Source organism: Andrena cerasifolii, chromosome 2 (assembly GCF_050908995.1).
Source record: "Andrena cerasifolii isolate SP2316 chromosome 2, iyAndCera1_principal, whole genome shotgun sequence".
Classification (NCBI taxonomy): Eukaryota; Metazoa; Arthropoda; class Insecta; order Hymenoptera; family Andrenidae; genus Andrena; species Andrena cerasifolii.
The window spans coordinates 8,883,576-8,899,211 of record NC_135119.1 but is presented as its reverse complement, the minus strand read 5'-3'; the positions used below and the strand labels follow the sequence as shown (position 1 = coordinate 8,899,211).

At 41.3% G+C, this 15,636-nt stretch overlaps 1 protein-coding gene across 4 annotated transcripts in view; it reads right to left on the bottom strand.

The window, feature by feature from the left end:
• Asap (ArfGAP domain of ASAP) overlaps positions 1 to 15,636 on the bottom strand; it is a 52,633-nt gene that overhangs the window by 11,686 nt on the left and 25,311 nt on the right. For 3 of the 4 annotated variants that reach the window (XM_076806573.1, XM_076806575.1, XM_076806574.1), the window contains exons 2-15: positions 10,300 to 10,372; positions 7,150 to 7,295; positions 6,200 to 6,454; positions 5,146 to 5,231; positions 4,408 to 4,564; positions 4,061 to 4,325; positions 3,366 to 3,593; positions 2,846 to 3,068; positions 2,573 to 2,753; positions 1,501 to 1,776; positions 1,285 to 1,404; positions 971 to 1,193; positions 292 to 576; positions 6 to 172 (exon numbers count right to left, since the gene is read on the bottom strand). In XM_076806573.1, coding sequence (XP_076662688.1) covers positions 6 to 172; positions 292 to 576; positions 971 to 1,193; positions 1,285 to 1,404; positions 1,501 to 1,776; positions 2,573 to 2,753; positions 2,846 to 3,068; positions 3,366 to 3,593; positions 4,061 to 4,325; positions 4,408 to 4,564; positions 5,146 to 5,231; positions 6,200 to 6,454; positions 7,150 to 7,295; positions 10,300 to 10,372 — 2,685 coding nt within the window. The remainder of the gene's footprint in view (positions 1 to 5; positions 173 to 291; positions 577 to 970; positions 1,194 to 1,284; positions 1,405 to 1,500; positions 1,777 to 2,572; positions 2,754 to 2,845; positions 3,069 to 3,365; positions 3,594 to 4,060; positions 4,326 to 4,407; positions 4,565 to 5,145; positions 5,232 to 6,199; positions 6,455 to 7,149; positions 7,296 to 10,299; positions 10,373 to 15,636) is intronic. The other variant, XM_076806576.1, reaches the window with a different exon arrangement.

The window sequence follows — 15,636 nt, the reverse complement described above, 5'->3', positions numbered from 1 at the left end:
CTTACTTTGCGCGGAGGCGGGACAGGGTTACCCAAACCGTGATCGGAACACATAGAGCTCAACGATTCACTGCTACGGCCGTTGCTCAATCTGGACGAGTTAATGCCAGACGGCGCGGGCGGTGGTGGATTCCTCGGTCTCTGTAGCGTTGAACTATTCACTTTGTCCGTACCTAACGAACAGACAAAACGCCATGAGCTTCAGTGGCAAAATGGGGGGCGAAAGGTTTTTTAAGTTTACCCGAACCAGTCGGCAGTTCGTAGAGAAGCTTGCGTGAATTTTCAAACGCACCGTGTCCCGTTGAAGAATCTCCACTGGGCGATCTTTTATGATGCTGACTGTTTAATGTATTTAACGCATGTGGCAGAGTATGTAAAGAATGCCCAGCTAAGATCGGTTCGCTCGTTGTACGGCTATGCGTTGACGCTGCTAAGGACGCGGACGAAGGTAGTGTACCGTAATGAGAGGAGGGTATACCACCTGTACTTCCGGCCGGTGGTGGTGGCGGTGGAGCTACGCGCTTCTTCAACGACCCGTGAATATTGACCGAAATATCTGGCGGCATTGATGCTGGTACTGGAACAAAAATAAATCTGACTGTTTACAATTCTTTGGATGTTTCATGCATATTTGAACGAATGGATTGAAATAAAAGAATATTAATGCTGGCCAATGTGTTAACCCCTTGCGGTCGGCGGCGAGCTGGACTCGCCGTAACACTTCAACTGGGATTTTTTCTGAAAAGCATCGAAAGATTCAATATTTGAGAGATTCAACGACGATCCCTCTCTGCAAGATAATCTTTGAGTACGTGCGGCGTACAGTGTGATACCCATCACAAAGGGTTAATAGATATAACTTGTAGAAGAAAGAGTGCAGCCACAGAAACCAGTAAAAACATTATCTGCTTGTGTTAAGGGGCTACGTTCTGCAGGCTGATGTAGCCTCTTAAGTTGACGAAAGATCGTACCAGCGACAGGTTTCCTAGATTGTGGTGGTGGCGGTGGAGGCATCTGCTGTCTATTCGTCGAGGAACTTGGAGAAGAACCGCTTTGCAAGCTGTCGCAAGTACTACTTCGACTGCGTAGCGTTACTGGCGAATCTCCCGGTCCTGTACCACCACCACTGCCACCTCCGCCTACGTAAGAGGGTGGCCTACTGCGAGATTTCTTCTCAGGTGTCAAGCATCCGTTCTAAAAAAGCACAAGAGTGAAACGATAAAAGAAATTTCGCAAAAAAATCCTCACATTATTAGGTACTCTTTTCATTGTCCTGTTAACATACTCTGTCTTCTATTATTGTTTCATCGTCGGAGAAGTCGGTAGAGCCTTCGTCATGTGAGAGATTCCAATCGATATTAACGTTGTCGAACAATGTTTTCTGCCTTTGTAGAGCGTGACTCAACTAAACGTAATAAAGCATTTGGGTTCCATTGTACTTCGCTCATTGTATTACGCCGTATTGTCATACAAATTAGATGATAATCGCGCGATGCTTTACCAGCTCTTTACACGTATGGTGGCCCATTTCCTGCGCTATGTCCAGCGGTGTTTTATCCTGTTTATTCCGATGCGTAGGGTCGGCGCCCGCTCGTAACAGCAGCTTCATCGCTTCTGCTCTGTCGTGCCTCGCGCAAAGATGCAACGCCGTCTCTCTGTCTATGGTGGTTCTGTCTATGCCACCCGTTGACATGTTCTGCACTAGGAAATCGATGATGTGCAAGCTGTTCCCCATCTCCCGCAAAATGGCCAAATGCAACGCTGTTTCGCCCACGTCCTGTAGTCCGTGATGAAATTATTATGTCACAGTCATATTCTTCACATTAAATAATAGAACAGCTGTCTTATCTAATTTCCATAATTTGATTTATATGTATGGGTTGCCCTAAATTGAACAAGATTTCTTTTCAATGTTGTAATTCTTTTATCTACCCTGTGCCTCCTTTCGTCATTTCCTTCCCAGTATTTACACCAACTATTCTAAGTAAGCGTGACCCGCCCGAGGGATTACGGTTACACCGGAGGCGACAAGGCAAGATCCCTCTTTACGTTCCGGAATCCATCACCATCTCGGTTTCGGACGGTAACAAGACTATTTTTTGTTCGACAATATTTTAAAATCTTAATAAAATAATATTTTATGAAATGTATCATTTTCCAGTATTCACAGACTAATTGGTAGCAATGAAAATACATATATATGTAAATGAATAATAAGATACAAATTATGATTCAACAGGAGACAGAAAGGTAAAAACTTATCATTGGTATTGATATAAATGACACATAATTCTTTCCGTCTCGGTCTCCTGTTAATAGCTGGCTGTCGAGCCGATCGCATCCGAATTTTGCCAAGTCGACCTTAACTCAAATTGCCCGCTCATGGCGGCCATACCTGTAGCCCAAACCGATCCTGATCCCGAAAACTTCGGGACCTCGAACAATATGAAAAGTATCGGGACCCCGCCCGATCCCGCCTGAAATTTTCCGACCCGTCCCGAGGGCCGGGAACCCGAACCTCGGGACGATCCGCGCACTTCTAACCATCTGTAATGAAACACCCAGTATATTACCGATGTAGGCAACGGTGCTGCCAGGTCGACGTTCTCAGCGTAGACTTGCAGAAGTTGTTGCAGGTCACGATTATTAACAGCGTGCTCCAAATCAGACAGCAGGTCTCGTTCATCCGCGCAGGTGTTCATCACGTATCTTTTGTCCACGTATTTCGCTCTTATAAATTCGTACCTCTCTTCCCTGTACAATACAGAAAGAAACAAGTTCCATTGTACATTGATGGGCTACAAAGCAAGTGGTTAATTCAGCTATGAATGAATAATTTCGTTTACATCGTCGACGTTGGTGTTGGTTTGTGACTGTGGTGTAACGTAGCTTCCATCACTTCGTTAAACGCCTGATTAGTCATGTGCCTCGCAAGAAGTAGCTGAGCGGTGCCAACGTTATCCAGCGTTAGAGACTGTATTCTGGATATGTGTACTCCCAAGTCTCGATGGATCCCACTGCACTCTATGCATACGATTATACCAAAATTCGTGGAGAGCCACGTAGCATCTGTGAAATAAAAACAATTGGCTTTATACACATCTTCCACATGGGAGCAAAATCTCCTGTACTTTTTTTAAAGTTCCTTTTGATACTCTGCGGCAGTACTGACACTACCTATACTAATTAGAAGTTTCTGTGTGCTTTCATGAAGTAGACTAAATTTTAAAGAAAGGGTACTCTAAGCTACTGCAGTCATAATTCAGACTCCTGTTTGAAATTTACCGTTCAAAATACCCAGTGAATTTTTGAAAACCCAGTAAAAGTGCTTAGCATAAATGAAGAAAGGGATCTCATCAGATTTACCATTTTGCGAGGAGCAGTCGCAGCACTGGTCATTTCCAGGTAACCTCATGACACATCGGATTACCGCCTGTTGTAGCTCGACTAAACTTGGATTCCCAGAGCCAGCTTCTGCTTTGCCACTGGCATCGAACGCTCTGAGCAAAGCACGCTCTTTACAATTGACCAAAACAGACATCCATGCTCGCTGATCCGCCTCGTCCTCTGCTTGAAAGTGATACGTTCTGTTGTCTGAAAGGTGCAGAGACTAAATTGACTAGAGTGTGTCGTACACTTTCTTGCGTGACTCACTATGCGATGTCAATGTTATTAACAGGTACAAATTACGGCTGGGACTATTCGAATAAATTAATATTCGAATATTTTACAAGTATTCGAATGTTGCGAATAAACTTCGAATATTTGAGTATTCGAATGTTATTATTCGATTAGTATTCGAATAGTATGGTGTGAAGTGGGTCAAAAATAGCTCACAAGATTTCACCCTGACAAATGAACCTAAAGAACTTGATTTATAATTCACACCATACTATTCGAATACATCAGTATTTGAATACCGAAAAATTCGACAAATAGTCCCAGCCCTAGTACAAATGATAATGTTACTTCTATTAACATCATCAATTACTTATACTTTTACCAACGACACAGTTATATCATATATTAATCGTCATCATCGAATTTATATTGCCACTTACAGCTGATGAGATCGAATCCCCGTTTATCGTCCGGCACCAGTTTAATTTGGCAGGTGAGTAAATTTACTCTCGTGGGCGGTTTATTCTCGTCCGCATGACAGATGTCCAGATAGCCCTCTGCTTGAACGGCGCATCTCCTCTTCTGCCAGACCCTCCTCATTTTGCCCTCACTCTTCTTCAAAAGATGTCCTGACCGAGTGACGCCGTGTTGCTTGTCTCCTTGAAGCTGGTGGAGCGAATACCCTGCATTCGCGTTTACATTTAACTGGAAATCATACAATCTTGAATGTTCATGGAAAACACGTCGCCAGATAGCACAAGTGTTGAAGACCATAGCTTTTAAGTACCTCTTTGTCGCAGCCCGAGCTTCTAAGGAGGTTCCTCAGCTCGGTTAAGCGCCTTCTTTCCTCGTCCTGCGTTTGCCTGATCTTCTGCAGTTTCACGCTGAGGTCCGCCACGTACGAGCCGAAGTGTTCGATGGTCTTTAGGCCGTCTTGAAAGTAACTGGAAAATCGAGCGCCCACGTGAACGATACGCAGTACTTTTATCCCTTCGTGGTCGGAATTATTTTGCAAGTCTATATTATAGTTTCTAATTCGCTGTTTCAATTTCTACCCGGTGTTATTTATTTAATAATATTTAATGCACTGCGCTAGTATATAGTATTTGTTAAACGGATCAATTAATATGAATCCAATAGATTAAAGCTTGGTGAATTATAGCTCTCAGATAAGTAAAAGGATTATTCTGTGATCGACAAACACACGAGAACATCTTATAAGTGAGCAATGTATGATTTTCAAACCCGTATTTATTCCTATAGACCTTTCGCTACACTCTGAGAATTTATTCTTAATTTCGTCACAAATACATGCGCAATTCTATAGAGAGGTATATTTAATTTGCTATCAGTTTTATTGATAGTCTTCTCTGACTGTACTCATGAAAATGTCTAATATTTCGACCACAAATTGTTACTGATTACGTTTAACCCTTTGTGGTCACGCATTCTTATAATCACAAGTTGGTCACCCCTTGTGACCGCGAAGGGTTAACAGTACTGCAAGGTGCCATGTCGAACTTACTTAGTTTGCGCGTGATAATACTCGACTAGATGCTGAAGTAGTTCAATTCCTTTCTTCGTTTTGATTTCGTTCACTTTTATAAGATACTGTAACAGATGAATGGATTAGTGAAACACTAATGTCACTCAGATATGAAGGAAGAGAGAGACAAAATATGAATTATTTGATTTCCTTTCCAATTGTTTACAATTTTATACAGATTGAGACCCTTCAAACAGTCATTTAATATAACTTCCTGCCCACGAGATTACAAGAACAAATATTTTACCTGAAATACGTAGCACGGGGTTATAATTTCTTTTTATAATTTCATGCCTTTGAAAGTAAAGTCTAATAGACTCTCTAAATGATACTACAATTTTTTATTTTACTGTACGAAATCAATAAGAACATGATCATATATTCTTAAGGGGGTTTGCGCCTTGTCGGGCCGAAAAATAGGTAATTCTTTGTGAATTTTTTCTACAAAAACGGTTCGACAAATTAATTTGTGGTTTGGCAGGCCGTTTCATTGTATCTTGAACTATCGTTCTGAATTTACTTTTCGTCAACGCCAGGACCACGCGATTATTTTTCAACGCTCTTTTCGTATCTGACATGTTTTTTTTTTTACTGTCACACAAAAATTCAGAACAATAGTTCAAGATACAATAAAACAGCCTGCCAAACCTCAAATTAATTTGTCGTGCCGTTTTTGTAGAAAAAATTCACAAAGAATTACCTATTTTTCGGCCCAACAAGGCGCAAATCCCCCTTAAAGCAACTTCAAAAACAGCTTACAAAGCGCCCCAGCACGACAAGTTTTCAATTTCTATTTATTAAATAAGGATATTGATAGAAATGTCGCCCTACCAGAAAGAAATTTCTAATAAAGCAACCTTTTATTTAAAAATTTCAACTAAAAGCGCATTCGTAACAGATAAGAATGTGTGTGAAATTGAACAGGGTTCAATAACTCGTTCTCTTATTACGCGAAAATTGCAGCGGTCAACGGGATGCACGCATATAGAGCAGATCACTGTCCCTTGTTCCAGTTATGATTCGGAGGCCTCACCTCGCACATTTGCAATTGAAACAATCTTCTCTCCTTCTCCATCTCATCGGCGATCTCAGCCGGCGTAACTTCCGTTCGAATGAGGCCAGCCTCTTTCGCGTGCTGCTTCTTCTCTTTCTCGATTTTCGCGTATTTCGCCTCGTAATCCTTCCACGCCTTCTCGAACGGCCTCTTCAAGTCGCCTTTCACACCTCTCAGATCCCCTTTCAGCACCGAGTCCAGGGGAAACATCACGATGTTGTTGATGTTCTGCATCTGTTAATTACGAAACAGAGAGTCAAGAACAATCGTAAAACCATTTCAAATGAAATGAAAGAATTCTTCAACACTGTCGGTGGCGCAAGAATTTCAGAAATGTTAGTCAAATTACGCCAAAAACTGTGCGCAGGGTTAAATTCCAAATCTTATAAATATACATATAATTCACCTTGCAAAGATTTGCATATATATAAAAAAAACTGTGTATAAATAATAATAACAATAATAATAAATATATATATATATATATATATATATATATATATATATATAAAATAAACTGTATTCCAAATTTTTGCAAGGTAAATTATATATACATATATATATATATATATATATTTATAAGATTTGGAATTTAACCCTGCGCACAGTTTTTGGCGTAATTTGACTAACATTTCTCAAGTTCCCTTCGAAGCAAGAAACCTATTTCTCCTTGCGCCATGTTATGTCCACCCCAAAATAAGGGCCGCATTTGACGTTGTCGAAATATATATATATATATATATATATATTTCTTGCTTCGAAGGGAATGAAACGAGAGGGGACAAATTGTTTTGAGTTCAGTCGATCAAATTATTCCTTCCTCCTCTGTTGGAATTTTCATTTGCTATTTGAGCTTCCTTCAGGCTCGACTACTTGCTACCTACTGCGGAAGAGAAGTCAGTGCGTACACGCGTATCGTTCTTACGCACCAGGGTCTTCATTAAAGCACTCAGTTCCTTCGTAACGACCGCAAACTTCAAGAAAGCAGCACCGATATCCGGTTCCTGTTCCTTCAGAGCAGCATCTCCGAGCCTCTCCAGTGCCCTCCCAAGGTACACCTCGTTGTCCACGTGAGCTGTCGCAGAAACGAATACGTTAGAAGAAGAATAGTCTAAACGGGGATTCTGGGTGAACTGCTGCTTGGTTCGTCACAGTTAGGGAATGCAATCCCGCTCATTATTTGCTACCCCGGGGATTGCGGGATTTTTTAAAGTCTATCTCGGAATCCCCGGGACCAAACCCGGGATTGGGTAATAGAAAATTTCAGCAATTAAAATGATTTGTTGCGTGCTGAAATTCTAAATGTTTATTTCAAGCAAACGAACGTAGCTACTTTCTATCGTTAGTCTGAAGCATCGGCTAAAGGGTCCTCCAGACGCTGATGTGTGTTGCAGCGAAACGTCGATACGTGCATCGTGATGCAGGTTTCACGATACGTGCTGCTACGTCTGTAGATCGGTTTCCGTGTTTCAGCATCAGAAGCGGAACAGGCATCTTGCTCATCGGCTAGGCGCGTGAGCGAGATGCAAGGGTCGTGAAAACTGCTGCATGCATCGGTGTTTCACTGCAGCGCTTATCAGCGTCTGGAGGGCCCTTAAGATCATTCTTAAAAATAAAAACAGTAGAACAACGAAGAATAATAAAGTCTCAAGGAGTAGATAATATCGGTAAACCATTATGAAGATTTTTGGAAATGCGAGAAATAGCAAAGCACCTAAAAAGTACACGCCTACAATGTTTCGACTGTACGTTCTCAGACAATTCGCGATTTGCGACTCGCGCGATTTCGAAACAGTGGAAAGCGAGGATATCACATTGTAAAAATCAGTATAGTTTAGTTAGTTATTTGCGACTTAATATTATTATTAAAATAAAACATTTTTATTATTATTGTCATTATTATTGTGAAATGACTATGTTTATTTATCCTGTTTATTTTTATATTCTTCCGGCGTTTATAAAGTAATTGATATTTTTAAAAAATTCCGAAATTCTCCAGATTAGTTCTATCAAATCCCGGGATATTTGGAATCGAAAAAACAGCCGGGATCGCGGGATCCCAGTGGCGTATTTAGTGTGAACAGTGCCTAGGGCAAGCGTGCATAGAATTTGCGCCCCCGAAGCATATTATTTAGAATTTAGATAATCCTTTGAAAAAAGGTGCAGCTGAAGAGCGAAAGAGACGAAAATCGGAGGTAAATGAAGCCGAAAAGCAGGGCCGGCGCGAGGATCATTGGCGCCCTTATGCAAGAAAATTTTCGCCGCCCCCAAATTTTTGCACCTGTTTTCTATTTAAGGTATTTCCTGGATAATCTACTAAGTTCAAGGATTCTTTTAAATTTCGTTCAGAACTAATTTGGAATACAAGAAACCCTTGTGCAAAATTTAAAATCGATTTACCACATAGTTATCGAGAAATTGTTAATTACGTTTATACGGGCTTCTCCCCTTAAGGGGGTAGTGGCCTATGTTGACGCTAAATTACTTTGATACCAAATAATCTTTATAGTCGTGCTTTTCGCAATCTATTGTGGGCACGTTTGCGAGTAATTACAAAAAAAAAAAAATCGTCGGAATGTATAAAATTGTCGAAGTGATTAATTCTTGAAGATAGTCCTGTCTTTAGTCAGTTATAAAATGTTTTACGAACATCCAATGTTGATGCGGGAATTCCACTCCGCAGAGGGAGGAGTTCTACACGTCCAGTAAAAATTTCAAGTGAAAATATTCATTGGTTCAAGAGTTATGATGCACATCGTGTCTGAAAATGGTGTTTCGAGAAAGACGGCTTGAAAGTTAAGAAGTCGTTTTAGAAGGCAATACCGCTCTGCGGGGCCGTTACTGGCCGATGCACTCAATTTCGTCCGCTGCTATAGCTTTTACAATTATTTGAATTTCTTCAGGAAATTTTGTTTAACCCTTAGTTGACACTCTGAGTGCGGACCACGCATAAGCTGATTTTGACGCCCTGTACCTTCTATACGTAAAATAAATACCTTTTTTCCAAAGCCGACTTACAAACTATTTTTTCTCTCAAAATATTAAATCCGAACAATAACTCTGTAGATTTTTAGCTTCTAATATTGGAATTTGTAAAAGTTACAATTTGTTTAACATTATCTTCGTGTTTTCTCGACACGTGGTAATCCAGATTTTTTTACAAAAACTGTGGTGAAATTTCAATGAAAACAAACTATTTTAATACGTGCTACAGGCCTCAAAATTGACCCACGATTTTTTCCATAACGATTGGTTTCTTCGGATAAGAATGGCAATCGTTGGAAAATTGTTCTGGGTGTGAGCCACCCAGGTATGCCAAAGTTGATGGAAAAAAGAGGTGCGCCAACGAAGGCTTAAACTGTTCATGAAGGGACAAGACTTTCAGAATCAGTAAAAAGGGATAATCGATTTTTTTTAAGCTGAAACAGTGCACTACCCCGTTAAGCGAAATAAGTTTACCTAGGCACTTCTCACAGAAGTATCTAAATCTCTTGTTTCGGCAAACAAGAAGCCACAACAGCTGGTGCACTCGAAGAAGCAGGATTTCATTAAAAACGAAAAGGGTACCATTTCATTTTGCAATTACACGTATGCGCATAAATGCATAATGGCAGCATGGAAAGCTGCAGCATCTGAAACGATTTTACTTTTCCTTATAAATCGTTTTAACGATACAATCTGATCTAGTTGCTGCACACTGTCTGTATAATTCTTCTATTCGCAGGTACACGGGAAATGGACATTGCAAGTGTAACAGGAGCATTTAGCAAGCTCCAAGCCGGCAGCAAGGTTCAGAAATTCTTCAGCTTCGTCTATTCTGTTGTCGCGGGCAGATTCTTAAGAGCGACCGTCTCTTATATCGCCCAGAAAAGTATAAAAAGGAGAAAGCGTCGGGCAAAGACGGTGGCGAGGAGAATACGAAACCCGGTAGAAATTTCAATTAAAAGAAAGCCTGAACGTTGCTCATTAAACGCGTACAGGATATATCTCGCGTTACCAGAGCCTCTGGCAGAGTAACAGGGGAAATCTGAAACTTTCATCCGAGGCTGGGTAAAATTTTTCAACCCGTCCGCGCTCACCGTTTCCTGAGTTGTGGATGGCTTTGATCGCTTTCTTCAGCTTCGTCAGACCGTCTCTGTCGAAGTCCAAAGTCTGAAACAGAATTACACACAAATATGAAGAACATTTTGAACACGCAACGTTCTCTTCAGTCTTGTTTGTGTCGCCCGCTGATGCTGGGGAATTTTAAATACGCAGCTTTTCTTTGCCCCTAGTCGTTCCCATTACTTTTTCTTATTGCTGCCGCTTTCCACTGTTCGCGAATGGAAGGAATTTTAAATAAACGCTAACGAAGAGAATTTTCAGCGAGCCAGCGCCTTGCTCTTACTCGTCTCCATCGCTCGCTAGTACAAAGCAGCGCGGGGAGACAAATAAAAGGTGACACACGTTCTATCGTTTTAATCCCAGCGCCACAGTGTTACGCGTAATGGACAAAAGTCGGGAATCCGAAGCGTTCGATCCACAAATTCTTGTATCTTAAAATGTTAATAAAGGAACGTAGGTTTCAATGTTACTCACAATTTCTGCTGCATTTACTAATTTGTTGTGAAAAGTGATACTAGAAATTCATTAGAAATTTCGCTGCAAAACACGCGCCATTGGCAGAATGTTTACGCTTTTCATTTGGTTTTTTATCAGTTGTGTTTAATAATGTCGTAGCTTCGAAACTGCCGAGTCAGTTTTTTACAGTACTAACAATTTGTACTAATTCTTTACGTTAAATGTTTATCAACTTCGATGGGATTTTAGAAGAAAAAATACCAAGAAATACCTGCGTGATTTTTTGCATATTAACTTAGGGATCGTTAAACTTTATATTAACGCCAATTTCAACCGCTCGAATTTGTACGCGACAGAGAAAATAGCCAAAATCATTATTAAGACGTTCGCCGCTCCGGCCCTTAGCGTAGTCGCTGGGGCTCCTCCTCTAGCGCGTCCCGCGAAGGCTTAAGGGGTTGCGCCGCGCCACCCTGAGGCGCTCGAAACAGCACTGAACTGGACGAATTTTTTTTACTGATACTATGGGGTTGAAAATTATTTCTTTACTTCTTATGCGTAGAGCATGTATTAGCGCGTATATCGTATAAATACCGTACAAAAATATTAGAAAATGGCCGAGTTATTTGTTGTCCCGTGAAGCTCCTCCGCGTGAACGGTGTACCAAATATCTCGCAAAACTATTTGTCCGATTGATTTCAAACTTCGTACACATATTCTTAATGGTATTATCTACAATGTAGCATATCATTTTCTTGATGCGATTACCCATTCGTGCACAATAAATGTTTTAAGTTTGTTTTGTCAGGTGAAAAACAAATAATTTTTTTCACTTTCCTCTCATTTGTGCAATAAATTTTTTCTGCTCAAATCCATATGCTACATTGCAGGTACTTTATTAAGGAACACTAAAATCATCATGTTTTTCAATTCAGATGAACCTGGGTGTTATAATTTGGTATACCACTCACGCGTGTAGCGACAGACAAGCTTCGCGGGACAACAAATAACTCGGCCATTTCTTTATATTTTTGTACAGTATTTATACAATATATGCACTAATACATGCTCTACGCATAAGAAGGAAAGAAATCATTTTCAACCTCATACTATAGGGTAAAAAAAAGTCGTCTAAATAGTTTAGTGCCGTTTCGAGCGCCTGAGGGTGGCGCAACCCCTTAACCGACTAGTCGGCCACTAGTCGGTACATCTCCAGTAGCAAAATTATAAAACTTGTTAGAAAAAAGGAGAGAGAAACGTGGGTAAGTATTGAGAAAAAGGGAGCCGATCAATCGGCGTTTGTTTGCCGATTAGTCGCCGACTAGTTGGTACATCTCTGATTTTGATATTCTCTTTAAAAAAAAAGTATTAGGGTACCTAGGACGAAATCTGATTAGTTCAGAAGTTCTGAGTTTCGTCCAGGAACGCCCCTGCACGTGTAACACTGTGCAGCGTAGTGAATATTTGTTTTTAAGTAAGTGTTGATCATCAATGAATCCTCGCCAAGTTTTGCACCTCTACGAGCTATAGTGACTTAGGTGTGAGGCCACTCCGCGGGGTCTTAACCGATATCCTGCTGGGTATGGGCCGCTAAACGTGACCTCTTGCAGGACTGTGTTTAGGGAAGACCGGGACAAAACCGGGGCCCTAAAGATTAAGTGTTACAATTTAGATTCTAATAAAATAAAAAAGAAATTGATTATCATTATTAAAAGACATGAATTAAGCTTTGCTACTGGCTATTAAAGATTGTCTCATTGCCAGCACATATTAAATACAAATCCATTGCAGTGAGATATATGTACAGCATTAGAACAGTTGTAACATAAATTATTTTAAATTAAAATCACTGCATGCTTCAGGTAATTTTAGGGATTTTACCCTTTAGGACCCCGGTTTTGTCCTGATCCTCCCTAAACACAGTCCTGCAAGAGGGAGTAGGGGGCTGTTGTATACCAACGTCATTTAAATCTATATAAAGTATTAGTCAGCGCGTTAGTTTTCCAGATAGCAATAGTAAGCATCCTGAAGTCCTTCTTTTATGACCTTATCCGTACCCTATTACTCATCCTTGAACCTCGATCTCTATGCCTCATCCCTTAACGACCGTTAAACTCAGGACAACCCCCACTTTTCAGCTTACCGAAAACCGTACATATATATATTACACGCAATTCTTCCAGTCAGAAGCAGTTGAGCACTTCAGTCCGAATAGTCTGGACACGCGAATCTAGTTCTGAATCTATAATCTAGTATTTATCTGTAATCGTCTTAGTTTCCGTTATTCGTATAAAGTTATTTAATAAAATAAAAGTAATACGAAAAATACGGAATACAACAGGGCACGTTTAGCGGCCCGTGCCCAGCAGGGTATCGATTAAGACCCCACTGAGTGACCTCACACCTAAGTCGTAGAGGCACTGTACTGTTCCCCGTCGCTATGCACCTGCATAATTGGCTCCTTGAACTTCGTATGAGCCAACAGCCCTAGCCGTGGCGATTTTCGCGAGCATCGGGGACGTGGCGAACGTCTCTTGACTGCAAAAGGCTTCGGCGACTGTCGGACGCGAGATGGAAAAGCAGCGCGACAACAACGAGGAAAGGAATCTCCGAGCAGAACGAAGCGACGATACGTACATTTTATCGGATCATGCTTCGCCGAGCGGAAGATTCGTGTATCTTCGTTCCTCCCGGCGCAGTCTTCACTTTTATCAGCGATTTTTGCATTTCGCGCGCGGCTCTCTCGCGATATTTCCAGCGGACTCGGTCCGGAGAGGGGACGAAAGGTAAAAGTACATTGGAATCCCTATCGATCGGCGTTCTAATATACGAGAAACTAAATTAACCGAAAAACAGCACTTACAAAAATTACGAACGATAAAGATTTTTTTTATTATTTACATTTATACAGTTTTCTCTTCGTTAGAGCATGCCTCTGCTGCAGTGCAGCAGGGCATAGCAGAAAGGTAATCGCTTCTGACGGCAAACAAACATACATACACTGCGTTCCATATTAGAGCAGACTCGTTTCGCGCAGGGATACACTGTTGATTGGTTCACTAAGCGGCAGGGAGAGCGCTACGACCAATCGCGTGCGTCAGACCCGTGGCAGCTGCGCAGATCAGTCGCAAATCGGTAGGGGCGTCGGTATGCTCTTATATGGAACGCAGTTTAGTAGAAACAATCAAACAGACGGTCGAAGCTGAACAAACTCGTTTAAAAATGAATATATAGCCCGGTCCTCTAAAGGTTAATTAACAAATATCCTAACCAAAAAAAGAAAAAAAAAAGTAAAATGTAAAAGGTGTTCCACGGTACAACAGTCTCCCCTACCTATTTGCGAAACCAGAAAAGATATCGGAAATAGTTTAATTCCAAAATTGTATGGTTTTTCATATCCCACAGTATGACGATAAAAAATTTTCAAGAAAATTACCCTCTCAACTTTCTTTTTAACACTACATTTGTGCACGTTCGCGAAGTCTCGTATTTTTGAAATTTCGAGTTGCCGGACATCCCTTTTAGTTACTATGACTAACGATTTCAGGACTAAGTGGTTCCTCTGGAATGACTTTCGAATTTTAGACGAGCATGAATTTTGTTTTTTTTTATAGCCAATTAATCCAGATGCGCATATCCACCCCATCCGCGCAGCGATAATCCCTTTTCCTCGGATCTAGTGAAACTTTTATCTCTCGCGCGCGATACACTTCCGAGGGAACGTGACGAAGCACCCTTGTAATTAATCTGAACCGAGTGACTAGCGACGCGAAGCACCCCGATAAATATTGATGTCGTCTCGACAAGTCCATCCCAGTGAATAGGTAAAGAAGATACGCCGTCTATTTTTCTGGCAACGGAGGAGGTCGACTCTGTTCCTCTTTTTTTTCTCTCTCTCTCTTTTCTGTTTTCGAGCACCCAAGCGATCGCACGTAGATAGATCACGACGCGTCGTTGAGCACGTTACGCTGATACGGCGATCGGCTCGACAACCGTTTCTTCCTGGAATTCACATTTGCGTTAACTCGCCCCCTCCGACCTCTGTTGTGTTTTCACTGGCGAAACCGGTTTCCGTGCGACCTCCAGCGAAAAAGTCGTTCGGATTGATCCTAGGACGCCTTCGACCCATAACGACGATGGCACGAGGCTGGAGTCACCAATTTGGTTGAAACTTTGCGTAGTGTTAGTGCGTGGCATTCGCAATAATGTAGTAAACGCGTAGGGCGCAGTATTCGTCGGTTTACGAGAAGCTCGAGTTCAAAGCAGAGTTGGGCAAAATGTAATCTAATTGCAACTTACAAATCAGGATTAAAATGTAATTCTGTAGTTGATTATACATTATTTGCCGTAATCGTTAATTTAGGTAGTTGAACATTTGGTTTCGGCGACTACCTAAATGAACGATTACAGAAAATGATGCGTAATCAACTACACGATTACATTTTAATCCTAACTTGTAAGTTGTAATTAGATTACATTTTGCCCAACTCTGGTTCAAAGTCTCGCCACTTGCAGGTCCTCGATATGCGCGCACGACGCGAGCAGGAAACTGTGACTATAAAACAAGGGACGTTCGATGTCGCGCATCGATTTTCATGAAACTTCGCCCAACTGTTCGGTACGTCTAACTAAGAACTTTGCCGTATCTGGTTGGTGCTACTTGTCCACTGTGAGCGAGAAACCACCCCTCTTATAAGACACGAAGATTGTGCGTCTTCGCGGAGGCGCCCGATTGGCTGCCATGATTTTGTCCTTCGTAGGCATCTGAAGCAAATGATTAATGAAAAATTGTATTCGGTAAGAATATGGCTATCGTCTGAACCGAGATTATTCATAAAAATTAATTTTTCACAAAATGG